At 49.0% G+C, this 27,405-nt stretch overlaps 1 protein-coding gene across 18 annotated transcripts in view; it reads left to right on the top strand.

The window, feature by feature from the left end:
- The window catches only part of FANCA (FA complementation group A), an 80,789-nt gene that overhangs the window by 1,746 nt on the left and 51,638 nt on the right, over positions 1-27,405 (top strand). For 16 of the 18 annotated variants that reach the window (XR_008672394.2, XM_055364582.2, XM_063700403.1 and 13 more), the window contains exons 3-14: positions 304-397; positions 3,842-3,984; positions 4,111-4,206; positions 7,418-7,491; positions 9,993-10,105; positions 11,949-12,031; positions 17,119-17,152; positions 17,525-17,591; positions 20,875-20,987; positions 24,365-24,441; positions 25,733-25,874; positions 26,265-26,398. Coding sequence is in view for 16 of the 18 variants with exons in the window: in XM_055364582.2 (XP_055220557.2) it covers positions 304-397; positions 3,842-3,984; positions 4,111-4,206; positions 7,418-7,491; positions 9,993-10,105; positions 11,949-12,031; positions 17,119-17,152; positions 17,525-17,591; positions 20,875-20,987; positions 24,365-24,441; positions 25,733-25,874; positions 26,265-26,398 (1,170 nt within the window). In the remaining 2 variants the exon portion in view is untranslated. Of the gene's footprint in view, positions 1-303; positions 398-3,841; positions 3,985-4,110; positions 4,207-7,417; positions 7,492-9,992; positions 10,106-11,948; positions 12,032-17,118; positions 17,153-17,524; positions 17,592-19,437; positions 19,546-20,874; positions 20,988-24,364; positions 24,442-25,732; positions 25,875-26,264; positions 26,399-27,405 lie in introns of those variants that run through there. The other 2 variants (XR_008672395.2, XM_055364590.2) reach the window with 2 other exon arrangements.

Below are 27,405 nucleotides of genomic sequence, written 5' to 3'. Positions count from 1 at the left end.
CGGGCTGGTATGCAGTAGGGTGATCTCGGCTCTCTGCAGCCTCCACCTCCCGGGTTTAAGTGATTCTCCTGCCTCAGCCTCCTGAGTGGCTGGGACTACAGGCACGCGCCACCATGCCCTCCTAATTTTTGTATTTTTAGTAGAGACAGGGTTTCACTATGTTGGCCAGGCTGGTCTCGAACTCGTGACCTCATGATCTGCCCACCTCGGCCTCCCAAAGTGCTGGGATTACAGGCGTGAGCCACCACGCCTGGCCTGGAGCTTGAATTTTTTAAATGGAGTTTGTTGTGTTTTGGATTCTAGGTAGAAGGTCCACTGTGTAAAAAATTGTCTCTCAGCAAAGTGATTGACTGTGACAGTTCTGAGGCCTATGCTAATCATTCTAGTTCATTTATAGGTAAGTTATAGCTTCATTTTCTGTATTTTGAATTGCAGAAGAGTTTTTATATAGTAACCATGGTTTGCTAAATTAAGTAGAAATGTAAATTTTCTCAGGCGATGGGGTTTTCACTGGTGTGTGTAGTTGCAAATTCTATGGGATGTTTGTGTGACTTGCTCTCGGGCTTCTTACGATGCTGTGTTTAAAAACAGCATCTGACTCAACCTGCGACTCAGAAGCAGTAGGACCCATAGTGTCCCTTGGAAAAACATGGGACATAGCAACAGCAGGGATGTGCCCCTTGCTCGTGGAAGTAGTGAGACAGGCTGTGGTGCGCCCGGGAGAGCAGACGGGAGAACAATTTTCTAGGTACCTCTTTCTCCCCCCAGTTTGAGAGTGGGAGATAGAGAAAGTTCTGGGTCAACAACAGTAAGTTATTTTCTGATCCTTCACGTCCTTATGTGATGGCTTGTTTCTGTTAAAATAACCTTCAGTAATAGCGCTCCCTTGACAACTGGTCACTGAATGTCATTGGCAAATGATACGGATTTTCACTGCCATGATTGTATTTGAATTTCACAAATTGCATATTACATTCCAAGGAACCAAGCTCAGCCACACAGATAAACCTTTAATTCATTAATTTTTGAGTTTGTTTTTTCTGCTAAAGATATAGTTAGTACGTGCACGCACGTGCACACGGACACACACACAGTAAAAGCCTTGTAGATAAAAAAACTTTCCCATGGAGACACATTGGAAACAAATGACTAGAAATTGGCATTGTTAGCCTGGCACAGTGGCTCACGCATGTAATCGCAGCACTTTGGGAGGCCGAGGTGTGCGGATCACCTGAGGTCAGGATTCGAGACGAGCCTGGCCAACGTGGTGAAACCCTGTCTCTACTAAAAAACACAAAAATTAGCCGGGTGTGGTGGTGGGTGCTTGTAGTCCCAGCTATTCAGGAGGCTGAGGCAGGAGAATTGCTTGAACCTGGGAGGCAGAGGTTGCAGTGAGCCGAGACCCCTCCATTGCACTCCAGCCTGGGCAACAAGAGCAAAACTCTGTCTCAGAACAGAAAATGGCATTGTCTACTTTTTTTTTTTTTTAAAACAGACAGGGTCTCACTCTGTTGCCTGGACTGGAGAGCTGTGGTGCAATCACGGCTCACTGCAGTCTTGACCTCCTGGGCTCAAGTGATCCTCCCACCCCAGCCTCTTGAGTAGCTGGGACTACAGGTGTGCGCCACCATGCCTGGCTAATTTTTTCATAGAGACAGGGTTTTGCCATATTGCCCAGGCTGGTCTCAAACTCTTGAGCTCAAGCAATCAGTTTACCTCAGCCACCCAAGGTGTTGGGATTGCAGGCATGAGCCACTGTGCCCCATCGGTCTACTTTTCTACCGAGAATTTCACCAGCAGTTGATGATTTCTCGTACTATAATTTTAAGCTTCTATAACTATTGTAAAATTTTTTTTTTTTTTTTTTTTTTTTGAGACGAAGTCTTCCTCTGTCTCCCAGGCTGGAGTGCAATGGCGCCATCTCGGCTCACTACAAACTCTGCCTCCTGGGTTCAAGCAATTCTCCTGCCTCAGCTTCCCGCGTAGCTGGGACTACAGGTGCCCGCCGCCGCACCCAGCTAATTTTTGTATTTTTAGTAGAGGCGGGGTTTCACCATCTTGGCCAGGCTGGTGTCGAACTCCTGACCTCGTGATCCACCAACCTCGGCCTCCTGCAGTGTTGGGATTACAGGCATGAGCCACCGCAACCAGCCTGTAAATGTTTTTACTTATGTATTGATAATGTGTTTTTAGAGCCAGTACATTACAATAACAGGTTCGTACTGCAGTTATCCGTTTTTTTTTTTGTTTTTTTTTTTGTTTTTGAGACGGAGTATTGCTCTTATTACCCAGGCTGGAGTGCAATGGTGTGATCTCGACTCACCGCAACCTCTGCCTCTCTAGTTAAAGTGATTCTCCTGCCTCAGCCTCCTGAGTAGCTGATATTACAGGCATGCACCACCACGCCTGGCTAATTTTGTATTTTTAGTAGAGATAGGGTTTCACCATGTTGGTCAGGCTGGTCTCAAACTCTCGACCTCAGGTGATCCACCCGCCTCGGCCTCCCAAAGTGCTGGGATTACAGGAGTAACCCACTGAGCCTGGCCTCCAGTTTTTGTTTTGTTTTGTTTTTTGTTTTTTTGAGATGAAGTCTGGCTCTGTCGCCTAGACTGCAGTGCAGTGGCGTGATCTCGGCTCACTGCAAACTCCGCCTCCTGGGTTCACGCCATTCTCCGCCTCAGCCTCCTGAGTAGCTGGGACTACAGGCTCCCGTCACCAAACCTGGCTAATTTTGTTTTTGTGTTTTTAGTAGAGACAGGGTTTCATCGTGTTAGCCAGGATGGTCTCGATCTCCTGACGTTGTAATCCGCCCGCCTCGGCCTCCCAAAGTGCTGGGATTACAGGCGTGAGCCACCGTGCCCGGCCCAGTTTTTTTAAACAATTAATTTTGGCTCACGTGGTGGCTCACACCTGTAATCCCAGCAGTTTGGGAGGCCGAGGCGGGCGGGTTAATGAGGTTGCAAATTGGAGACCAGCCTAGCCAACATAGTGAAACCCCATCTCTACTAAAAATACAAAAAATTAACTGGGCGTAGTGACGCGTGCCTGTAATCCCAGCTACTTGGGAGGCTGAGGCAGGAGAATCGCTTGAACCTGAGAGGCGGAGGTTGCAGTGAGCTGAGATGGCGCCGTTGCACTTCAGTCCAGGTGGCAGTGCAAGACACCATTGCAAAAAAAAAAACGAAAAAAATTAATTTTGGAAGGCAAATAAATTAGAAAATGATTTCTTGGCATTGCCTGCTTCCAGGTTGCCTACCGTTTCTCACTTTATTGAACGCAGACCAGTGGCTGGTTGCTCAGGAGAATGGTGGCTGCCTGCAGGCTGTTAGTGAGGTTCCACTTGGTGGCCTGCGGACTGAGCACAGCTGTGACTGCACCTGCCCACCAGGTGCATGGCAGAGTGTTGGGAAATCCCTGCCTAATTTTATCACAAGCATCAATGTGAGTCAACAGGGGCAGGCTTATCTCTGAAGTAATTAGAAAAACAATGTAATTGAAAGAGCCTGCTGGAGTTCTCAGTTTATTATGCTCCTTTGTAAAAAGATAAAGTTCTTGGTCAGAATATATTTCTTTATCTTGCTCCTTTTGTGTCATGGGAAACGTTACAAATACCAGTGTATAACTCTGGGTTCAGGTGTTGCCACCAGTTTTATTGTGAGTTGCTTGGTTCATCAAATTCTCATTTTTATCTCATGTTTTTCCCTTTGCATCTATTCTCCCCGTTTAAAAGGCAATTTTTTTTTGTGCTGCATCTTAAAATAAGGCATTTTAAACAGCAAGTCTTTGGTTTTAGATTTTGTCTCGTGTTAAGAGAAAGCTATGGTTTTGTTTTGTGTTTAAGGCTCTGCTTTGCAGGATCAAGCCTCAAGGCTGGGGGTTCCTGTGGGTATTCTCTCAGCCGGGATGGTTGCCTCTAGCGTGGGACAGATCTGCACGGCTCCAGCGGAGACCAGTCACCCTGTGCTGCTGACTGTGGAGCAGAGAGTAAGACACCAGCAAAGATGAGGAAACCTGCCCGTTGTTACTTTTAAGCTGGTTGGGAAAGTAGGACATTGCTTTAGTATTGTTTCAGGTAATTTGTTTTTAAAAAAATGTAATCTTTCTTTTCAGAAGAAGCTGTCTTCCCTGTTAGAGTTTGCTCAGTATTTATTGGCACACAGTATGTTCTCCCGTCTTTCCTTCTGTCAAGAATTATGGAAAATACAGGTAAATTTGAGATTGCAAATCTGACTCTCCAGTGTTCCAGGCAATGTTCTGTTGATCTGGATGGAGGCAACAGAGTACCTGGGTTTTCTTGGGAATTCTCCAAGCTTCTCATTAATTACAGAGAGTGGATGAAAAAAGGGTTTAGAAATCATCTGTGGATTGGAAAGAAGTACCTTCAATTGCCATTTTTGTCACTATTTACCTATCATTAGTAATATTTATTAGAATAGAATATATTAAAAAACACGTTTAGCCTTGGGTATATTAGTATGGAGAATTTTCCAGGGTAGTATAGTAAACTATTAAAAAAAATGTATGTAATTTTTTTTTCAGAGACAGGGTCTTGCCTTGTTGCCCAGGCTGGTCTTTTTTTTTTTTTTTTTTTTTTTTGAGACGAAGTCTCGCTCTGTCGCGCAGGCTGGAGTGCAGTGGCGTGATCTTGGCTCACTGCAAGCTCCACCTCCCAGGTTCACGCCATTCTCCTGCCTCAGCCTCCCGAGTAGCTGGGACTACAGGCGCCTGCCACCACGCCCAGCTAATTTTTTGTATTTTTTAGCAGAGACGGGGTTTCACTGTGTTAGCCAGGATGGTCTCGATCTCCTGACCTCATGATCCGCCCGCCTTGGCCTCCCAAAGTGCTGGGATTACAGACGTGAGCCACCGCACCCGGCCTAGGCTGGTCTTAAACTCCTGGTCTCAAGCATTTTTCCAGGGCAGTATAGTAAACTAAAAAAAAAAAAAAAAAAGTATATAATTTTTTTTCAGAGACAGGGTCTTGCTATATTGCCCAGTCTGGTCTTGGACTCCTGGCCTCAAGCAGTCCTCCCTCTTGGGCCTCCTAAAGTGCTGGGATTACAGAGATGAGCCATCATGCCCAGCCTAATGATAAAATATAAAAAATTATTATTACCTGCTCTTCTTTGAAGCATTTTGAACTTAGGATTATAGAGTTTTTATGAATGGAAAGAATGTAAAATATTTAGTGGTACTAAACAAAATTAGCAAATACTTAGAAAAAGCAAAGAACCAAGGCAATCATTTGTTGATGTTTTTTTCCCCATTTTTTCTACTTTTTCTTTTTCTTTTTTTTTTTTGAGACGGAGTCTCCTTCTCTCGCCCAGGCTGGATTGCAGTGGTGCCATCTTGGCTCACTGCAACCTCCGCCTCCCAGGTTCAAGCAATTGTCCTGCCTCAGCCTCCTGAGTAACTGGGACTACAGGCGCCCAGCACCACACCCGGCTAATTTTTTGTATTTTTAGTAGAGACAGGGTTTCACCGTGTTAGTCAGGATGGTCTCGATCTCTTGACCTCGTGATCTGCCCACCTCGGCCTCCCAAAGTGCTGGGATTACAAGTGTGAGCCACCGCGCCCGGCATTTATTTTTATTTTTGAGACAGAGTATTGCTCTGCTGCCCAGGCTGGAGTGCAGTGGCGCAATCTTGGCTCACTGCAACGTCTGCCTCCCAGGTTCAAGCTATTGTCCTGCCTCAGCCCCCTTAGTAGCTGGGATTACAGGCGCGTGCCACCATGCCCAGTTAATTTTTGTATCTTTTTTTTTTGAGATGGAGTTTTGTTCTTGTTGTCCAGGCTGGAGTGCAATGGTGCTATCTTGGCTTACCGCAACGTCCGCCTCCCGGGTTCACGCCATTCTCCCACCTCAGCCTCCCGAGTAGCTGGGATTACAGGCATGCACCACCATGCCTGGCTAATTTTTTTGTATTTTTAGTAGAGATGGGGTTTCTCCATGTTGGTCAGGCTGGTCTCAAACTCCTGACCTCAGATGATCTGCCCACCTCGGCCTCCCAAAGTGCTGGGATTACAGGCGTGAGCCACTGCACCCGGCCCAATTTTTGTATCTTTAGTAGAGATGAGGTTTCACCATGTTGGCCAGGCTGGTCTTCAATTCCTGACCTCAGGTGATCTGCCCATCTCGGCCTCCCAAGTGCTGGGATTACAGGTGTGAGCCACTGTGTCCGGCCTTTCCCATTCTTGTATCCAGCATACCTTATAGAATTCATTAGATTTTTCAGTTATTGCTTTGGTCCCTGCCCTCATTATCATCTAGCTTGGGAAACAAGCCACTAAATCCACAAGAAGTGTGATGATACAGCTGCTCACAGATTTGCGAAGAAGATGATGGACATGCATATCAGATTGGAGAGTTAGGAAAGCCTTCCTGCACGGACTGTGAAGAGTGCGAGTTAGGGGCCGGGCACAGTGGCTCACACCTGTAATCCCAGCACTTTGGGAGGCGAGGCAGGCAGATCACGAGGTCAGGAGATCGAGACCATCCTGGCTAACACGGTGAAACCCCGTCTCTACTAAAAAATAGAAAAAATTAGCCGGGTGTGGTGGCGGGCACCTGTAGTCCCAGCTACTCGGGAGGCTGAGGCAGGAGAATGGCGTGAACCCGGGAGGCAGAGCTTGCATTGGGCCGAGATTGTGCCACCGCACTCCAGCCTGGGCGACAGAGCGAGACTCCGTCTCAAAAAAAAAAAAAAAAAAAAAAAAAAAAATTAGCTGGGTGTGGTGGCAGGCGCCTGTAATCCCAGCTACTCGGGAGGCTGAGGCAGGAGAATGGCATGAACCCGGGAGGCAGAGCTTACAGTGACCTGAGATAGCGCCACTGCACTCCAGCCTGGGTGACAGAGCGAGACTCTGTGTCAAAAAAAAAAGTAGAGTGTGAATTGGGATGAGAAGGGGAGGCCGCAGGGAGATCAGGGCAGTGTGACGGGCACAGTGTTCACAGTGAGTGGCTAAAGCAGATCCTGTTTTATCAAATGGGAGAGGGTTGAGTGAGAAAGACAGGGGACATGCACAGGGCACACTGAAGCCTGACCTTTGTCCTGGCAGCTTCGAGGAGCCAGTGAAGGCTTCTGAAGGAGAGACTGTCATGTCAGTGTGTGTAATACTGTGTTGGCTGTAGTGTGGAGAAAGGGTTGGAAGTAGGCTACAGTGAGTAGGAAGAGAGAAGGAAGAGAAGCAAGTGTTGGGCAACGGTGTGTGGGTGCCCAAAGGCCAGGGAGTTTGAAAACCAGTAGAGCTTTGTAAAAAAAGATGTGTTTCAGGCTCTAATTTTTGCTTGAGGTTAATTTTCAATACGACATGGTTGTTAAGAACCTAAGCTGAACATTTTGTAGGAAAATGCATTCATAAAGGACTCAAAATGCTGGGGTTTTTTTTTGTTTTTGTTTGTTTGTTTGTTTTTCAGAGTTCTTTGTTGCTTGAAGCGGTGTGGCATATTCACGTACAAGGCATTGTGAGCCTGCAAGAGTTGCTGGAAAGGTAGCGTGCTAATGATGATTCAGTGTTACTGTTTTTGCAGTCTAGTCTAGTATAAATTATATTTCAAAGCCTAAAATCAGACGGGTTTGATTTTTGGCTTTGAAATATAATTTATACTAGACTAGATTGCATTGCATATTTATACTAGACTAGACCTGGAGGAACTATTGCTTTATTATTTCAGGAGAACTTTTGTGGTGTTTTTTTGTTTTTTGTTTTTTGTTTTGAGATGGAGTGTTGCTCTTGTTGCCCAGGCTGGAGTGCAGTGGCACGATTTCAGCTCACTACAACCTCCACCTCCAGGGTTCAAGCAATTCTCCTGCCTCATCCTCCCAAGTCGCTGGGATTACAGGCACCCGCCACCACACCCAGCAAATTTTTGTTATTTGTTTATTTTTTTTAGGGACAGAGTCTCGTTCTGTCACCCAGGCTGGAGTGCAGTGACGTGATGTCGGCTCACTGCAGGCTCCGCCTCCCGGGTTGATGCCATTCTCCTGCCTCAGCTTCCCGAGTAGCTGGGACTACAGGCATCCGCCACCACGCCCGGCTAATTTTTGTATTTTTAGTAGAGACTGGGTTTCACCATGTTAGCCAGAATGGGCTCAATCTCCTGACTTCGTGATCCCCCCGCCTCGGCCTCCCGAAGTGCTGGGATTACAGGCGTGAACCACTGTGCCCGGCAATTTTTGCTATTTTTAGTAGAGATGGGGTTTCGCCATGTTAGCCAGGCTGGTGTCAAACTCCTAACCTCAGGTGATTCCCCTGCCTTGGCCTCCGAAAGTGCTGGGATTACAGGCATGAGCCACCTCGCCCGGCCTTTTTTTTTCTTTTTGAGACAGAGACCTGCTCTGTCGCCAGGCTGGAGTGCAGTGGTGTGATCTGGGCTCGCTGCAACCTCCGCCTCCCGGATTCAAGCAATTCTGCCCCAGCCTCCTGAGTAGCTGGGACTACAGGCGCATGCCACCACAGCCGGCTAATTTTTGTATTTTTAGTAGAGATGGGATTTCACCATGTTGGCCAGGATGATCGTGATCTCTTGACAGTTCTGGGATTACAGGCATGGGCCACTGTGCCCAACCGGAGTAATATTTTTTGTTTTATTTTATTTTATTTTTTCGAAATGGGGTTTTGCTCTCGTTGCCCAGGCTGGAGTGCAGTGGTGCGATCTCGGTTCACTACAACCTCCACCTTCTGGTTTCAAGCGATTGTCCTGCCTCAGTCTCCTGAGTAGCTGGGATTACAGGCTACCCGCCATCATGCCCGGCTAATTTTTGTATGTTTAGTAGAGATGGGGTTTCACCATGTTGGCTAGGCTGGTCTTGAACTCCTGATCTTGTGATCCTCCCGCCTCGGCCTAGAGCAAAATTTCGTCTCAGAAAAAAAAGAAAAACCTGCTTCCTAGGATATACACACCTAATCTCAGCACCAAAATCTATGAAGCAAAAATGGCCAGAATTAAAGGGAGAAGTAGACATTTCAGCAATAATCATTAGAGGTGTCAATACTCCCCTTTCAGTAATGGGTAGAACAAGTCAGATTAAGAATGATATCGAAGTTGAATGCTGCAAACCAGCTGACCTGACTGACTGTGGAGCACTCTACCCAGTAGTAGCAGAGTGTGTATTCGTAAGTCCAAATGGAACAGTCCCCAGGATACAGCATAAGGTTCAGGCCAAGGCCGGGTGCGGTGGCTCACACCTGTAATCCCAGCACTTTGTCAGGCCGAGGCGGGCAGATCACCTGAGGTCAGGAGTTCAAGACCAGCCTGTCCAACGTGGTGAAACCCTGTCTCTACTAAAATTACAAAAATTAGCCGGGCAAGGTGGCAGGTGCCTGTAATCCCAGCTGTTCGGGAGGCTGAGGCAGGAGAATCGCTTGAACCTGGGAGGCGGAGGTTGTAGTGAGCTGAGATTGTGCCACTGCACTCCAGGCTGGATGACAAGAGCAAAACTGTTTCAAGAGAAAAAAAAAAGGTTCAGGCCATAAAACAAAGAGGAATAAATTTAGAAGGACTGAAATCATTCAAAATACGTTCTCTAACCACAAATGAATTTAATTAGAATCGACAACAGAAGGGAATTGGGAAAATCCACAATATTTGGAAGTTAAACAACATAATGAGTCAAAGAAGTCACAAGGGAAATTAGAAAATAACTTGAGACTGGGCACAGTGACTCACACCAGTCATCCCAGCACTTTGGGAGGGCAAGGTGGGAGATTGTTTTGAGCCCGGGAGTTTGAGTCCAGCCTGGGCAAAGTAGTAGGACCTCCAGCTGGGCGTGGTGGTATGCGCCTGTTGTCCCAACTACTCAGGAGGCTGAGGTGGAAGGATTGCTTGAGCCTGGGAGGTCGAGGGTGCAGTGACTGATTGCGCCACTGCACTCCAGCCTCAGTGACAGCAAAAAACCATCTCAAAAAAAAATTGAGACATATGGCTCAACTCAATCCTCTGAAGATGGAATTTAGTTGAGCCTTACGTCTGCCTCTGTGTGTGTCTCCAGCCATCCCGACATGCATGCTGTGGGATCGTGGCTCTTCAGGAATCTGTGCTGCCTTTGTGAACAGATGGAAGCATCCTGCCAGCATGCTGACGTCGCCAGGGCCATGCTTTCTGGTGCGTTCATGACAAGATGCTGGTTCTTGGGTAAAACTCACTTTGATCTGTGATAATGCCTTCTGCTCTCAAGAGCTCTGCGAGGCAGAACAGCCTGTCTCTCCGTGGCCGTGGGAACCTGGCATGACAGACTCCCAGTCTCAGCCTGTTGTGGGTTTGCATTTAACTTGACTGATGTGGAAATACTAGTAAGTCGGCCTTGACATGAGTTTAAGTGTTTCCATGCACCTTTCCCATAGAGTGACCGCAGCTGCTTCCTTCTGTTGCCCAGGCTGGAGTACAGTGGCGCGATCTCAGCTCACTGCAACCTCCGCCTCCTGGGTTCAAGTGATTCTCTGCCTCAACCTCCTTAGTAGCTGGGACTGCAGGCACGCGGCACCATGCCCGGCTAATTTTTTTTTTGTATTTTTAGTAGAGACGGGGTTTCATTAGGTTGGCCAGGCTGCTCTTGAACTCCTGACCTTGTGATGCACCCGCCTCGGCCTCCCAAAGTGCTGGGATTATAGGCGTGAGCCACTACGCCTGGCCTTCCTGAGGAATGATATTATGAGAAAAACTTGGGACTGTAATGTTCCCCCACAAACTAAGAAGGTGCTGAGAGACCAGAGGATGGCTCGGACTAGGGACCAACCCAGCTTGAGGAGTAGTTGGGTTTGTCAGAGAATGGCTTGGACCAGTCCAGCTTGAGGAGTAGTTGGGTTTGTCAGGACTTATATTCAGCGCACTCCTGGACGGTGGCAGGACAGCTCTAGAGAGCTGCCCCGCCACCCGTCTCTAAGATGCATTGAAGCTCGTTTTCTGGCTCTTTGCCTGCTGTGTTTGAGTGATGAGACTCTTTTCCTTGATGAGTTCTCAGATCCTCTCTGGGATATTTGGGTTCTGAGGAACACCTGCTGGGAGACCCATCGCACTACAAGTGACACCTACAAATAAAAATTAGATGAGAAACTGATCTGTACAGTAGCTTGTGGGTTTTTTCCTTTTTCCTAAAGCTTTTTGGTGGCATGAGCGACTTAGCATTCCTGAGCTACTATAACCTGGTACCAGATAGGTTAAATTTAAATCAAAGTTAGAAAATCTTGTGGATTTCAGTCCTCTTGGTCTTATTTTTTAAAAAGCTAAGAAAGCCTTTCCTCCCCCCATCACATTCCTCAGAATAGGATGCTTCTGGGTCCCTCTAGACCCTCTGGTATTGGAGATTGGCGGGCAAGACAATCCATAAGACCTCCCTTGGAAGCCACTTTTATTTAAGAGAAAAAAATTGGGCTGGGTGGGGTGACTCATGCCAGTAATCCCAGCTCTTTGGGAGGCCAAGGCGGGTGGATCATGAGGTCAGGAGTTCAAGACCAACCTGGCCAAGATGGTGAAACCCCATCTCTACTAAAAATACAAAAATTAGCTGGGCATGGTGGTGGCGCCTATATTCCCAGCTACTCGTGAGGCTGAGGCAGAGAATTGCTTGAACCTGGGAGGCGGAGGTTGCAGTGAGCGAGATCATACCATTGCACTCAAGCCCAGGCGACAGAGCAAGCCTCCGTCTCACAAAAAAAAAAAAGAAAGAAAAAAATCTGACTATAAACTTGTTCCCTTTCAAATAGAAGTGCAAGAGGAAAAAATCTGGTTCATCTAAGGGTCCTGATTGGGTTTGGTGAACGCTAGTGTAGCTGTGGTCAGGTGAGCAGTAACTTCTGTGGCATTCCTCTCAGGTTACGAGCAGCTCACGGGGTCCTGGTGGGCCCAAGCCACATGCTCACCCGCCCCTCTGAAGTGGATGGTCTATGGCATTCACAGTTGCTTGGAGACCATGATGTCCATAAATAACTTTGGTTTTGTGGTTTTTCAGATTTTGTGCAAATGTTTGTTTTGAGGGGATTTCAGAAAAACTCAGATCTGAGAAGAACTGTGGAGCCTGAAAAAATGCCGCAGGTAGGAGGAAAAGTCAAGTGAAGAGTTTAGCGGAAGGAGCCGTCCTTATTCCAAGTGTTGAAATGTATTTACGTGTCTCTCTATTGAAACATGCTGTTTGTACCTATTTACGGGGTACATGTGATACTTGTTTTGTGCATAGAGTGTAATGATCAAGTCAGGGTGTTTAGAGTCTCCGTCATCTCCAGTATGTATCATTTCTGTGTGTGTTGGCAACATTTCACATGTTGCAGTTATTTTGAAATATACAATCTGTTGTTAACTATAGCCGCCTCACTCTGCTATGGAACATTAGAACTTACTTCTTCTGTCTAGCTGTATGTTTGTACCCATTAACCAACTCTCTTCTTTCCCCCACTGCATATACCCTTCTCATCTCTGGTGTCTCTCGTTCTACTCTCTACCTCCACAAGATCCACTTTTTAGCTCCCACATGTTAGTGATAACATGCAATATTTGTCCTTCTGTGCCTGGCTTATTTCACTTAACATAATGGTCTTCAGTTCCATTGCTGTTGCTGTGAATGACAGGATTTCACTTTAAAAAAAAAAGAATAGCTGGCCGGGCATGGTGGCTCATGCCTGTAATCCCAGCACTTTGGGAGGACTAGGCGGGCGGATCACGAGGTCAGGAGATCGAGACCATCCTGGCTAACATGGTAAAATCCCGTCTCTACTAAAAAAATAGAAAAAATTAGCCGGGCGTGGTGGCAGGCACCTGTGGACCCAGCCACTCAGGAGGCTGAGGCAGGAGAATGGCATGAAACCTGGAGGCGGAGCTTGCAGTGAGCCCAGATCGTGTCACTGTATTCCAGCCTGGGCGACAGAGACTCCATCTCAGAAAAAGAAAAAAAATAGCTGAGGCTGGGCTCAATGGCTCATGCCTATAATCCAGCACTTTGGGAGGCTGAGACTGGTGGATCCCCTGAGGTCAGGAGTTCAAGACCAGCCTGACCAACATGGTGAAACCCTGTCTCTAGTAAAAACAAAAAAAAAAATAGCCGGGCGTGGTGGCGCGTGCCTGTAGTCCCAGCTACAGGCGTGGAGGCAGGAGAATTGCTTGAACCCAGGAGGCGGAGGTTGCGGTGAGCCAAGATTGCACCTTGCACTCTAGCCTGGGTGACAGAGCGAGACTCCGTTAAAGCTGACTAGTATTCTGTTGTGTGTATATACCACGTTTTCTGTATCCGGTCATCTCTTGTTGGGCACACAGGTTGATTTCATATCTTGGCTATTGTTAATAGTGCCACAATAAATGTAGGAGTGCAGATGTGTCTTCAGCTGGCTGATTTCCTTTCCTTTGGCTGTACGCCCAGTAATGGGATTGCTGGATCATATGGCAGTTCTGGTTTTTTTTTTGAGATGGTGTCTCTCTCTATTGCTCAGGCTAGAGTGCAGTGGCGCGATTTCGGCTCACTGCAACCTCTGCCTCCCAGGTTCAACCGATTCTCCTGCCTCAGCCTCCTGAATAGCTGGGATTACAGGTGTGCACCACCATGCCCAGCTAATTTTTGTATTTTTAGTAGAGGCGAGGTTTCACTCTGTTGGCTAGGATGGTCTCGATCTCTTGACCTCATGATCTGCCTGCCTTGGCCTCCTGAAGTGCTGCGATTACAGATGTGATCCACCATACCTGGTGAAAGTGAGACCCTCTGGGCTGGTAGTTCTGTTTTTAGAACTACCCAACTGTTTAGAAATCTCCATGCTATTTTCCATAATGGCTGTATTAATTTACATTATCACTGATAGCATATAAGAGTTCTGTTTGCATTCTCACCGGCATTTGTTATTTTTTGTTTTCTTGATAATGATAATTCTAAGCGGAGTGAAATAATAGCTCACTGTGGCTTTGATTTGCATTTCCCTGATGATTAGTGACATTGGCTTTTTTTTTTTTTTTTTTTTTTTTGAGACAGAGTCTTGCTGTGTCACCCAGGCTGGAGTGCAGTGGCGCGATCTCGGCTCACTGCAAGCTCCGCCTCCGGGGTTCAAGCCATTCTCCTGCCTCAGCCTACCGAGTAGCTGGGACTACAGGCGCCCGCCACCACGTCTGGCTAATTGTTTGTATTTTTAGTAGAGACGGGGATTTAACTGTGTTAGCCAGGATGGGCTGGATCTCCTGACCTTGTGATCCGCTTGCCTCGGCCTCCCGAAGTGCTAGGATTACAGGCGTGAACCACTGTGCCCAGCCTTTTCTTATTTTTTCTTTTTTGAGACTGAGTTTTGCTCTTGTTGCGCAGCCTGGAGTGCAGCGGCATGATCTCAGCTCACTGCAACCTCCCTCCACCTCCCGGGTTCAAGTGGTTCTCCTGCCTCAGCCTCCCAGGTAACTGGGATTATGGGCATGTGCCCCCACGCCCGGCTAATTTTGTATTTTTAGTAGAGATAGGGTTCCTCCATGTTGGTCAGGCTGGTCTTGAACTTCCGACCTTAGGTGATACACCCACCCCAGCCTCCCAGAGTGCTGAGATTACAGGCATGAGCCACTGCTCTTGTCTGATATTGGCCATTTTTTTCATACAACTTGTGGCAGTTTGCATGTTTTTTGAAAACGTTTAGTCCGGGCGCGGTGGCTCACGCCTGTAATCCCAGCACTTTGGGAGGCCAAGGTGGGTGGATCACCTGTGGTCAGGAGTTCCTGAACAGCCTGACCACCATGGTGAAACCCTGTCTCTACTAAAAATATAAAAATTAGCCGGGCGTGGTGGCACATGCCTGTAATCCCAGCTACTAGGGAGGCTGAAGCCGGAGAATCGTTTGAACTCAGGAGGAGGAGGAGGATACAGTGAGCCGAGATCTCACCACTGCACTCCAGACTGGGCACCAATAGTGAAACTACGTCTCAAAACAAAAAAAGAAAGAAAAAGAAAATGTTTAATCATGTTCTTTGTCCACTTTTTTTTTTTTTTTTTTTGTGACGGAGTCTCGCTCTGTCGCCCAGGCTGGAGTGCAGTGGCACAATCTCGACTCACTGCAAGCTCTGTCTCCTGGGTTCATGCTATTCTCCTGCCTCAGCCTCCCGAGTAGCTGGGACTACAGGCGCCCGCCACCTAGCCTGGCTAATTTTTTGTATTTTTAGTAGAGATGGGGTTTTACCATGTTAGCCAGGATGGTCTGGATCTCCTGACTTGTGATCTGCCCACCTCGGCCTCCCAAAGTGCTGGGATTACAGGCGTGAGCCACTGCACCCGGCCCTTTGTCTAGTTTTTAAGTGGGATTATTTTTGTTTTCCCTGTTGAGTTCTTTGAGTTCCTTATATATTCTGGATATTAGTCCCTTGTTGGATGAATAGTTTGCAAGTATTTTCTTCCATTTAACAGGTTTTCTGTATTGTTTCCTTTGCTGTGCTGAAGCTTTTTAGTTTTTGTTTTCCTTTTTTTTTTTTTTTGAGACAGAGTCTCTGTTGCCCAGGCTGGAGTGTGGTGGTGTGATCTCTACTCACTGCGGCCTCCACCTCCCAGATTCAAGCGATTCTCCTGCCTCACCCTCCTGAATAGCTGGGACTACAGGCGCCCACCACCATGCCCGGCTAATTTTTCTATTTTTAGTAGAGATGGGCTTTCACAGTGTTGGTCAGGCTGGTCTCGAACTTCTGATCTCATGACCCGCCCACCTTGGCCTCTCAAAGTGTTGGGATTATAGGCGTGGGCTACCGTGCCTGGCCTTTTTTTTTCTTTTTTCTTTTCTTTTTTTTGAAATGGAGTCTTGCTCTGTCTCCCAGGCTGGAGTGCAGTGGTGCCATCTTGGTTCACTGCAAGCTCCGCCTCCCGGGTTCAAGCTATTCTCCTGCCTCAGCCTCCCGAGTAGCTGGGACTATAGACACCCGCCACCGCACCTAGCTAATTTTTTTGTATTTTTAGTGGAGACAGGGTTTCACCTTGTTGGTCAGGCTGGTCTAGAACTCCTGACCTCAGGTGATCCACCCACCTCGACTTCCAAAAGTGCTGGGATTACAGGCGTGGGCTACAGTTCCCGGCTTGTTTCTGGGTTCTCTATCCTGTTGCGTTGGTCTGTGTGTATGTTTATATCAACCTCATGCTGTTTTCATTTCTGTAGCCTCGTAGTATATTTTGACCTCAGGCAGTGTGATTTCTATATTCTATAGCTTTGTTCTTTTTCCTCAGGATTGCTTTGCTTATCTGTGTTCTATTTTGGTTCCATGTGAATTTTAGAATCTTTTTTTCTATTTCTGTGAAGAACGTTATTGGTATTTTGATAGGGATTGCATTGAATCTGTAGATAGTTTTGGATACGTCCCAAATTTTTATTCCCTTTTGGAGGTTCCTGAGCCAGTGGCTCCCATTTTGCCTACACTGCAGTCTGTGGGCTTTGTTTGAGGAAGTCTGTTTTATTGTTACCACGAGTTGCTCTCTGAGTAGTGGTATGCTTTAAGCCCAGGAGATGTGAAGAAGGGAAATGGACAATGGTACCTTCTCACCGTCTTCTGGCTCCAGAGGCATCAAGGGTGAAAGTCCTTAGTTCCACAGCCCAGATTCAAGGTCTGAGCTTTCTTCTCTTCACTGAAGTACTTCAGCAAAACTCTGCATGCAAAAGTGTCCTGCCCAGCCCTAGGCTCATAGCCTCAGGCCATGCTGAGAGCAGTCTTAGGGTAATTCCAGAAAGTTCAGCCTTTTCACTCTGTCTAGGTCCCTTCGGTACTGGAATAATTTCTGGGTCTATGAGGGTTTTTAAAGTTGATCTCTTTGTAAAGTCCATTTCTTTTTCTTTTTTCCGAGACGGAGCCTCGCTCTTTCGCCCGGGCCGGACTGCAGTGGCACTATCTCAGCTCACTGTAAGCTCTGCCTCTCGGGTTTACGCCATTCTCCTGCCTCAGCCTCCCGAGTAGCTGAGACTACAGGGCATCCGCCACTGCGCCCGGCTAATTTTTTGTATTTTTAATAGAGACGAGGTTTCACCATGTTAGCCAGGATGGTCTCGATCTCCTGACCTCGTGATCCGCCCGCCTCGGCCTCCCAAAGTGCCGTTTCTTTACTTTAGAGTAACAAGTAATAATTCTCTTGTGTGATGCAGGTATCACACAAATTACAGAAGATTACCAAGATGGTAACTCACATTCTATTTTGACAGGTCGCGGTTGATGTACTGCAGAGAATGCTGATTTGTAAGTTAATTGCACTGCGGCCCATACTGTAACTGACTTAGTTTGCTTATTAGCAATTCTATCAGTTTTCTGCCTTTCCATTTGAGGTATTTCTCCTCTGTATGTTTCACGGTGTAGAGTCCTGGTACTGGAATGTCCTTGTTTTGGCATTTTCAGAGCTGTGAAGGGATACCTCATGAATCTGTGGGTCACAGGGAAGCATTTCCTAGTCCGTGTGTTTTGATTAAGGCCTACAGATTGTAGAAGTCTTGATGGATGTGGACCCTCTGGGGGGCTGAAGTGGATCCGTTGTCTGAAAGCACCTGGGGATTGTTTCTGGTGGGCTGCTGCTGTGTGCTGACATCTGTTTTCTGTTCCTGGCTCTGTCTTCAGTTGCACTTGACGCTTTGGCTGCTGGAGTACAGGAGGAGTCCTCCACTCACAAGATCGTGAGATGCTGGTATGTTCCTGAGGGTGGCCTGCCTGAGTGTGCAGCAGGGAGGTGTCTGCCAAATTAAAGAGCCAAGATATTTTAAACACTTCCAGAGCCTCAGCAGCCCGTTCCTGAGCACACTTCCTCTGCCAGTTATGATAACATGCGTGAGGAGGAGGCGACCATGGGAAAGCCCAGGGAATGCTCTGGTCAGCCTTTTTCTGTGAGGATGAGGTCGGAAGGTGTGCCCACTGCAGGATCCTGTTCCACCTCTGGAAGTCCTGCACCAGTGTTTGTCCCACTCACTGTGACCTCCTCCCGTGTGGAGTCTCCCCTTGCTCCTCCTTCCCTGGGTGTGGTTCAGACTCTAGAGCTGGCCCCTGCCTCTCAGCCCCCCACATTTCTAGAACACACCGCAGCTGTGCCTCTACAGACTCCCGCTGCCTGGCCTCCACAGATCCTGCTCAGATTCACCAATAGGCAAAGCTTGGCCCTATTTGCTTTTTCTCTCCATGGCTCTGTGGAGATGTGCGGAGACCCTTACAGGTGGGGAGGCGGAAGCTGAGGAGTGGGGGCTGGGCGGAAGGTGGATGTTGGGGTTTGGTGGAAATGGGGCTCTGGGGTTTGCTTCCCTCTAGTGTGGGCAGGGGACCTTGAAGTGAAGTCTTGAGAAACCAGTAGAATTCGCCACTGTTTCCAGGCCTTGTCAACCTTTTCATTCTTTATTTTGCTCCTCATTTCCCATCCCTCACAGTAACTGTTTAACTGCTCAGTTAAATGTGTTGTACCGTTCGGTACTTTTATTGAAACAGTGAGTAAAGCACTGTGTGATTTTCTGAATGTTTACATGTGCATCAGTTAGCTTGGGCTGCTGTAACAAAGTGCCAGAGACTGCGGTGTGGACGGCAGATGTGTTCTCACGGCAGTGGAGGCTGGAAGTTGGAGGTCAGGGTGCCCCCAGGGTTGGGTTCTGGTGAGGACCCTCTTCCTGGCTTTCAGGAGACCTACTTTTTCTGTGTCTTCATGAGGTAGAGAGGGGGAGAGCAAGCCCTCTGGTGTCTTCTCCGGGCAGTCATCTCATCATCACCTCAGCCTTATCAACACCCCACCTTGAGAGGCTGGGCTTCAACAGAGGAACTTTGTGGGGATACAGTTTAGTCTGTGGCAAGGGCTTTTTTTTTGATAATCTGTGTGATAAGATTACTCACCCTGATGTCCTGAGAGTCAGATAACAACCAGTGACCTGCTGATTTTTATATTTTGTAATTAGTTGCCAATAACTTATTTATTTATTTATTTTTGAGACAGAGTTTTGTTCTTGTTGCCCAGGCTGGAGTGCAGTGGTGAGATCTCTGCTCACTACAACCTCTGCCTCCCAGGTTCAATCAATTCTCCTGCCTCAGCCTCCTGAGTAGCTGGGATTACAGGCATGCACCACCACACCTGGCACAAGCCTGTAGTTTTGTATTTTCTATTTTTTAGTAGACATGGGGTTTCACTATATTGGTCAGGCTGGTCTCGAACTCCTGACCTCAAGTGATAACACCCACCTCAGCCTCCCAAAGTATTGGGATTACAGGCGTGAGCCACCGCACCTGGCCCGCCAATAATTTAAAATCAGACATCCTCCAACAGTCTTGGTGGCCAGCTTCCCTTGCACACTGGGGGCTGTGGTGTCCCAAAGGCCTGTCCTGTGAGGAAGGACAGCAGGGCTGAGAAGTGAATCTCCACGATGTCCCCCACCCTGTTGTGTGAGTGTCTTGAGTTTGCACAGAGCCGATGTGGCCTCGTTGAGTGTGTGACCCTGGGGCAGTTCACTGAACCGCCAGGACCCTTGATTTTCTTTCTTTCTTTCTTTATTTTTTTGCGACAGAGTGTCACTGTGTCGCCCAGGCTGGAGTGCAGTGGCACGATCTCGGCTTACTACAACCTCTGCCTCCTGGGTTCAAGCGATTCTCCTGCCTCAGCCTCCCACATAGCTGGGACTACAGGTGTGTGCCACCATGCCCGGCTAATTTTTTTTTTTTTTTTTTGAGACAGAATTTCGTTCTGTTGCCCATGCTGGAGTGCAGTGGTGCAGTCTCGGCTCACTGCAAGCTCCGCTCCCTGGGTTCACGCCATTCTCCTGCCTCAGCCTCCCGAGTAGCTGGAACTACAGGTGCACACCACCACGCCCGGCTAATTTTTTTCTATTTTTTTAGTAGAGATGGGGTTTCACTGTGTTGGCCGGGATGGTCTCGATCTCCTGACCTTGTGATCTGCCCCCGTTGGCCTCCCAAAGTGCTGGGATTACAGGTGTGAGCCAGTGCGCCTGGCCTAATATTTTTGTATTTTTAGTATAGATGGGGTTTCACCATGTTAGCCAGGATAGTCTTGATCTCCTGACCTTGTGATCTGCCCGCCTCAGCCTCCCAGAGTGCTGGGATTACAGGCATGAGCCACCGTGCCCGGCTGGACCCTTGATTTTCTTACCTGGGGAATCGGTATAAAGTGCCGCTTGCTGGTTGCAGGTTGTAAGCCTCACGAGAGGGTCTGGGTTTGGTTTGGTGGTCTGTATAGGCCTGCTGGGATGTGGCAGGCTAACAGACCTCAAGTGCTCTTGCCACCTGGCTCTGTGACCCCATTCACCCCCAGAACGTCCTGTTCTCTCACACAGATGGCCTAGGAAGCCCTAGTTCCTTCCATTCCTTCCTCATCTTCATGGACAGAGCTGGCCTTAGTGCCTGTTGTGACTGTTTGAGGCCCTGGTGTGCTGGGCTCTTCTCTCAGGCTTGGCACGACCCTCTGGGGGAGTTCCGTTTCACAGAGGGTGCCGCTGAGGCCCCGTGGGGTTGGCTCCTGGGGCGCGGCCTGCCCTTCCCAACCTGTTTCCTTCTGCTCCACTCCTGGGTGCGGCAGGGCCTGCCCTTCCCAACCTGTTTCCTTCTGCTCCACTCCCGGGTGCGGCGCGGCCTGCCCTTCCCAACCTGTTTCCTTCTGCTCCACTCCTGGGTGCGGCGGGGCCTGCCCTTCCCCACCTGTTTCCTTCTGCTCCACTCCCGGGTGCGGCGGGGCCTGCCCTTCCCCACCTGTTTCCTTCTGCTCCTTCGCTTCTCTGCTCCGTGGGTTTCGCCGTTGCCTTGCCTCCTTTCTCGTTGAATTGCAACCTCCTTGGATTCAGTTTCAAGTCTGTGGTTATAGTGGCCTGGCCAAGAAAGCCCCTTCCTTGCTTGAAGAAGGGATGAGCTTGAGCCACAGTTTGTGCTGGGATTGGTGGGTGGCGTGCAAGGCACCCTCCCTTTCCTGACCCCTCTTTCTGCTGCATTGGCAGGTTCGGAGTGTTCAGTGGACACACGCTTGGCAGTGTAATTTCCACAGATCCTCTGAAGAGGTTCTTCAGTCATACCCTGACTCAGATACTCACTCACAGCCCTGTGCTGAAAGGTAGGCCCAGCGTGGAGGCTGCTCAGTTGCTACCCATTTTGGGGATTGCTGTTGCCTTGTTGCCTTGGTAATGCTGACTGGAGATGCCAGGAATTCTAGGACCTCTTTTATGTCTGTCTTGAACCAGAGACTGGGTCCTCAGACGCCTGAGATGGTTACTAAATATCCTTTTACCTGAAAGGAACAGATTTTTATAAGAAAATTCAGAATTATGAATGGACAAAATAATTGTCGCTAAAATAGAAATATCTTTTTTGTTTGTTTGTTTGAGTCAGAGTCTCACTCACTTGCCCATGGCGGAGTGCAGTGGCGTGATCTCAGCTCACTGCAACCTCTGCCTCCCAGATTCAAGCAATTCGCGTGTCTTAGCCTCTAGAGTAGCTGGGACTACAGGTGCCAACCACCACACCCGGTTAATTTTTTGTATTTTTACTAGAGACTGGGTTTCACCATGTTGGCCAGGCTGGCCTCGAACTTCTGACCTTAGGTGCTCCGCCTGCCTTGGCTTCCCAGAGTGTCGAAGTGTTGAGATTACAGGTGTGAGCCACCGCACCCAGCGTAAAATAGAAATATCTTTATTTTATTTATTTATTTATTTATTTATTTATTTATTGGGGATGGAGTCTTGCTCTGTTGCCAGGCTGGAGTACAGTGGCGTGATCTGGGCTCACTGCAACTTCCACCTCCCGGGTTCAAACCATTCTCCTGCCTCAGCCTCTGAAGTAGGTGGGATTACAGGCATGTGGCACCATGCCCGGCTAATTTTTGTATTTTTAGTAGAGACGGGGTTTCACCATGTTGGCCAGGCTGGTCTCGAACTCCTAACCTCAGGTAATCCGCCCGTCTCGGCCTCCCAAAATACTGGGATTACAGGCGTGAGCCACTGCGCCCAGCCGCTGTCTAGTCTTTTAAAACTTGGTGTTTGAGCATGCACATTCTCCTTCTGGAATACCTGATCACCCAGCACAACTCACGTTATCTTTCTGCTGGCTACCCTTGCCTTGCTGTGACTGTGTCATGGTTCTCAGCTAGACTCGGTGGTGCGTTTGATGGCCCAGGCATCGTCTGCCCAATGGGTGTCCTGTTACCCATGTATGACAGACTGTACCCAAGATTTCAATCTTACGAATAAGGCTATGATGAACACTTTGAGCTTTTTCTATATCTAGCATATCCCCAGGGTAGATGCTCAGGCAGGAAACTGGTGGGAGATGAGGGATACACGGATGGCTCCCAACAGGTGCTGTGAGGTGCTCAGGAGTTTATCATCACTTGACTGAGCTGAGCTTCCTTTGAACAGCATCCCCACCATGATTGATTTATTCACAGTTTATCTTATTTTATGTATTTATTTATTTTTTTGAGACGGAGTCTTACTCTGTTGCCCAGGCTGGAGTGCGGTGGTGCGATCTCAGCTCACTGCAACCTCTGCCTCCTGGGTTCAAGCTATTCCCTGCCTCAGCCTCCCGAGTAGCTGGAATTACAGGCGCCTGCCACCATGCCCAGCTACTTTTTGTATTTTGAGTAGAGACAGGGTTTCACCATCTTGGCCAGGCTGGTCTAGAACTCCTGACCTTGTGATCCACCCGCCTCGGCCTCCCAAAGTGCTGGGATTACAGGCGTGAGCCACCTAGCCTGGCCTTATTGACAGTTTAAAAGTAGGAAAATTGAAATGCAGTTGGTACATTGGGAAATATGTATTGTGAATATGACAAAGCATTACAAGTAAGTAACCGGGCCTGAGAAACAGAATTGATGATATAGCAAATAGGCAACAAACAGGGAGATGGTGAACTTTAATAACTGAAAAAGTACATATTAAGATCTGTCTTCACACTGAAGCTTTGAAACACAACTTTTTGGCCAGGAGCAGTGGCTCACGCCTGTAATCCCAGCATTTTGGGAGGCCGAGATGGGCGGGTCATGAGGTCAGAAGTTCGAGACCAGCCTGGCCAAAAGAGTGAAACCCCATCTCTACTAAAAAATACAAAAATTAGCTGGGCGTGGTGGTGGGCGCCTGTAGTCCCAGCTACTCGGGAGGCTGAGGCAGGAGAATCGCTTGAACCCGAGAGGCAGAGCTTGCAGTGAGCCGAGATTGTACCACTGCACTCCTGCCTGGGTGACAGAGTGAGACTCAGCATCAAAAAAATAAAAATACAAAAAGTATCTGGGTATGGTGGCACACGCCTGTGGTCGCAGCTACTTGGGAGACTGAGGCAGGTGGATTGCTTGAGTCAGGGAGGTCGAGGCTGTGGTGAGCACTGCACTCCAGCCTGGGTGATAGTGAGACCCTGTCCAAAAACAAAACCTGTGGGCGGCAAGCCACCCAGGCGCTGAGGCAAGAGACCGAGGACATGAGCTGTTCCAGTATAATAAAATATAAAACAAGAATTGTTATACCAGATATAGATCTTAGATATGATTACATATGAATATCATTAATCATTAGTTGGTAGTAATTACTCTTTATTGCAATATTATAATAATCCTCGCTCTATAATCGTAACCTAGGAAAAGCCAGGCCATTCAGAGACAGGAGCTGAGGGGACATGGTGAGAAGTGACCAGAAGACAAGAGTGTGAGCCTTCTGTTATGCTAGGACAGGGCCACCAGAGGGCTCCTTGGTCTAGCGGTGACGCCAGCGTCTGGGAAGACGCCCGTTGCCAGGCGGACCGTGGTCTAGCGGTAGCGAAAAGTGTCAAGGAACAACACCCACTACTAAGCAGACCGGGAAAGGGGGGGGTCTCCCTTTCCCCGGGGGAGTTTAGAGAAGACTCTGTTCCTCCACCTTTTGTGGAGGGCCTGACATCAGTCAGGCTCTCCCCCAGTTATCTGGAGGCCTAACCGTCTCCCTGTGATGCTGTGCTTCAGTGGTCACGCTCCTAGTCCACCTTCACGTTCCATCCTGTACACCTGGCTCTGCCTTCTAGACAGCAGTAGCAAATTAGTGAAAGTACTAAAAGTCTCTGATATGCCGAAATAATGGCGTAAGCTGTCTTTCTGTCTGTCTCCTCTCCCTCTCTGCCTCGGCTGCCAGGCAGGGAAGGGCCCCCTGTCCAGTGGACACGTGACCCACGTGAGCTTACCTATCGTTGGAGATGACTTACACTCTTTACCCTGCCCCTTTTGCTTTGTATCCAATAAATAACAGCAGAGCCAGACATTCAGGGCCACTACCAGTCTCCGCGCATTGATGGTAGTGGTCCCCCGGGCCCAGCTGTCTTGTCTTTTATCTCTTTGTCTTGTATCTTTCTTTCTACACTCTCTCGTCGCCGCACACAGGGAGAGACCCACCGACCCTGTGGGGCTGGTCCCTACAAAAACCCACAACTTTTTGATCTCTTACTTGAAGTTTTTGTCTGTTTCTCCCCCTGCAGCATCTGATGCTGTTCAGATGCAGAGAGAGTGGAGCTTTGCGCGGACACACCCTCTGCTCACCGCACTGTACCGCAGGGTGAGTGGAGGTGTTATTATACCTGCTTCTGAGCTCGTGGCGGGGGGATTAAGATCTGCCAAGTACCCCCGCCTGGCCAGCCGCCCCGTCCGGGAGGGAGGTGGGGGGGTCAGCCCCCCGCCTGGCCAGCCGCCCCGTTGGGGAAGTGAGGGGCGCCTCTGCCCGGCCGCCCCTACTGGGAAGTGAGGAGCCCCCCCCCGCCCGGCCAGCTGCCCCGTCCAGGAGGGAGGTGGGGGGGGGTCAGCCCCCCGCCCGGCCAGCCGCCCCGTCCGGGAGGTGAGGGGCACCTCTGCCCGGCCGCCCCTAGTGGGAAGTGAGGAGCCCCTCTGCCCGGCCACCACCCCGTCTGGGAGGTGTACCCAACAGCTCATTGAGAACGGGCCATGATGACAATGGCGGTTTTGTGGAATAGAAAGGGGGGAAAGGTGGGGAAAAGATTGAGAAATCGGATGGTTGCCGTGTCTGTGTAGAAAGAGGTAGACATGGGAGACTTCATTTTGTTCTGTACTAAGAAAAATTCTTCTGCCTTGGGATCCTGTTGATCTGTGACCTTACCCCCAACCCTGTGCTCTCTGAAACATGTGCTGTATCCACTCAGGGTTGAATGGATTAAGGGCGGTGCAAGATGTGCTTTGTTAAACAGATGCTTGAAGGCAGCATGCTCGTTAAGAGTCATCACCACTCCCTAATCTCAAGTACGCAGGGACACAAACACTGCGGAAGGTCGCAGGGTCCTCTGCCTAGGAAAACCAGAGAACTTTGTTCACTTGTTTATCTGCTGACCTTCCCTCCACTATTGTCCTGTGACCCTGCCAAATCCCCCTCTGCGAGAAACACCCAAGAATGATCAATAAAAAATAAAAAAAAATTAAAAAAAAAAATAAATTATCCTTGCATTTTAAAAATAAACCTTACTTACTTGGGCTTATAAAAAAAAAAAAAATCTGCCAAGTACTTGTCATGCTGCCTGCCGTGGACGGCACATTGAGAGGTTCAGGGATGTCTGGTGAGATGTGGCTGTCCTTATCAAGGCCACCACTTGGGTCAGGAGACTGAACTTGTCACTTGGGCCGAGCCCCTCCTCCTTGAGATAGGGAGAATTATCTCCAACCAGGTGCTGGCCACTGTGAGGGGAGAGACGCCACAGTGTGAGGTGTCACAGCTCCACATGTTACCTTTGCAGTGGGAAGTGAGGGGGCTGCGGTGGCCGCCGGCTGGGAGGGAGGTGAGGTGTCATCTGTCCCACAGTGGTTTGCTTGGATATTGAAGGGAGCGGATGCTTTTATTTCAGCTCTTTGTGATGCTGAGTCCAGAGGAGTTGGTTGGCCATTTGCAAGAAGTTCTGGAAACGCAGGAGGTTCACTGGCAGCGAGTGCTCTCCTTTGTGTCTGCCCTGGTTGTCTGCTTCCCAGAAGCGCAGCAGCTGCTTGAAGGTGAGCTTTTACGAGATCCCGGTGGTGCTGGTCAAGAGTGTGTGTAGGGGGGTGTCAGCAGAGTCCCAGCTGACTGTGGGTGAGCCTCTCAGTGAAGCCCTTCCCTACCTGCCTGGAACCTGCAATGCCTCCTGTCGGTGGAACGGTCTTCGTCGGACACTTCCATAAGCACTGCCTGCTGCTCTGAGAGGCCGGAGTGTGCACCGCTGCTTCATTCAGGTCTCCAGTGGTTTGCACTTGACATGCTATAATTGCTGTGTAGTCTTTTAAAACTTGGTGTTTGGGTGTGCACAGTCTCCTTCTGGAATACCTGATCACCCAGCATAACTCACGTCATGTTCCTGCTGGCTGCCCTTGCCTTGCTGTGACTGTGTCATGGTTCTTAACTAGACTGGGTGGCGCGTTTGATGGCCCAGGCATTCGAGAGCTGCCAGCTGGACAGCATGGTCACTGCATTCCTGGTTGTGCGCCAGGCAGCACTGGAGGGCCCCTCTGCGTTCCTGTCATATGCAGACTGGTTCAAGGTAAGTGACCTGCCAATCAGCTACCTAATACCTGATCTTCCCAGAAGGCCTGGGAGTGGGGACCATGCTGTCCCCACCTGACTCTCTGTCATGTGAGTGAGCAACCTTGCTGTCAGCTTTGCCGAGTGGCCTTGGCAGATCTTTCTCTGCATGTGCCGAGGAACCTGGGTTCTCCGTGTCGGGGCCTCGGCGGATCTTCCTCTGCATGTGCCGAGGAGTCTGGGTTCTCCCTGTCGGGGCCTTGGCAGATCTTCCTCTGCATGTGCCGAGGAGCCTGGGTTCTCCCTGTCGGGGCCTCGGCGGATCTTTGCATGTGCCGAGGAGTCTGGGTTCTCCCTGTCGGGGCCTCGGCGGATCTTCCTCTGCATGTGCCGAGGAGTCTGGGTTCTCCCTGTCGGGGCCTCAGCTCCTTCACCTGGTTTCCGTCTCACTTAGTTGACGGAGCCTCCTGCTGTCTTTTATAAGAAAAGTAGCGAAATCAAGCCTGGACACTATAGTGAAACCTCATCTCCACCAAAAAAAAAAAAAAAACACACACAAAACAAAAACTACGCAGGTGTGGTGGCAGACACCTGTAGTCCTCGTTACTCGGGAGGCTGAGACGTAAGGATTACTTGAGCCTGGGAGATCAAGGCTGCAGTGAGCTGTGATTGCACCACTGTACTCCAGCCTGGGTGACAGAAGGAGACTCCATCCCAAAAAGAAAAAAAAGAAAATGAGTGAATTCAGGAAAGAGGGGACGCAGAAGTGGATGCTGCTTTTTGCAGAGTATACAATGTCTCTTATTTTCCCTTTTTTTATTTTTTGAGACGGAGTCTTCCTCTGTCGCCCAGGCTAGAGTGCAGTCATACAGAAAGCTCACCTTCTCGGCTCACTGCAAACTCCGCTGCCCAGTTTCAAGCGATTCTCCTGCCTCAGCCTCCTGAGTAGCTGGGATTACAGGTGCGCACTACCACGCCCAGCTCATTTTTGTATTTTTAGTAGAGACGGGGTTTCACCATGTTGGT

This window comes from Gorilla gorilla, chromosome 18 (genome assembly GCF_029281585.2).
Source record: "Gorilla gorilla gorilla isolate KB3781 chromosome 18, NHGRI_mGorGor1-v2.1_pri, whole genome shotgun sequence".
Lineage (NCBI taxonomy): Eukaryota > Metazoa > Chordata > Mammalia > Primates > Hominidae > Gorilla > Gorilla gorilla.
This window is presented reverse-complemented; position numbering and strand designations above follow the sequence as displayed.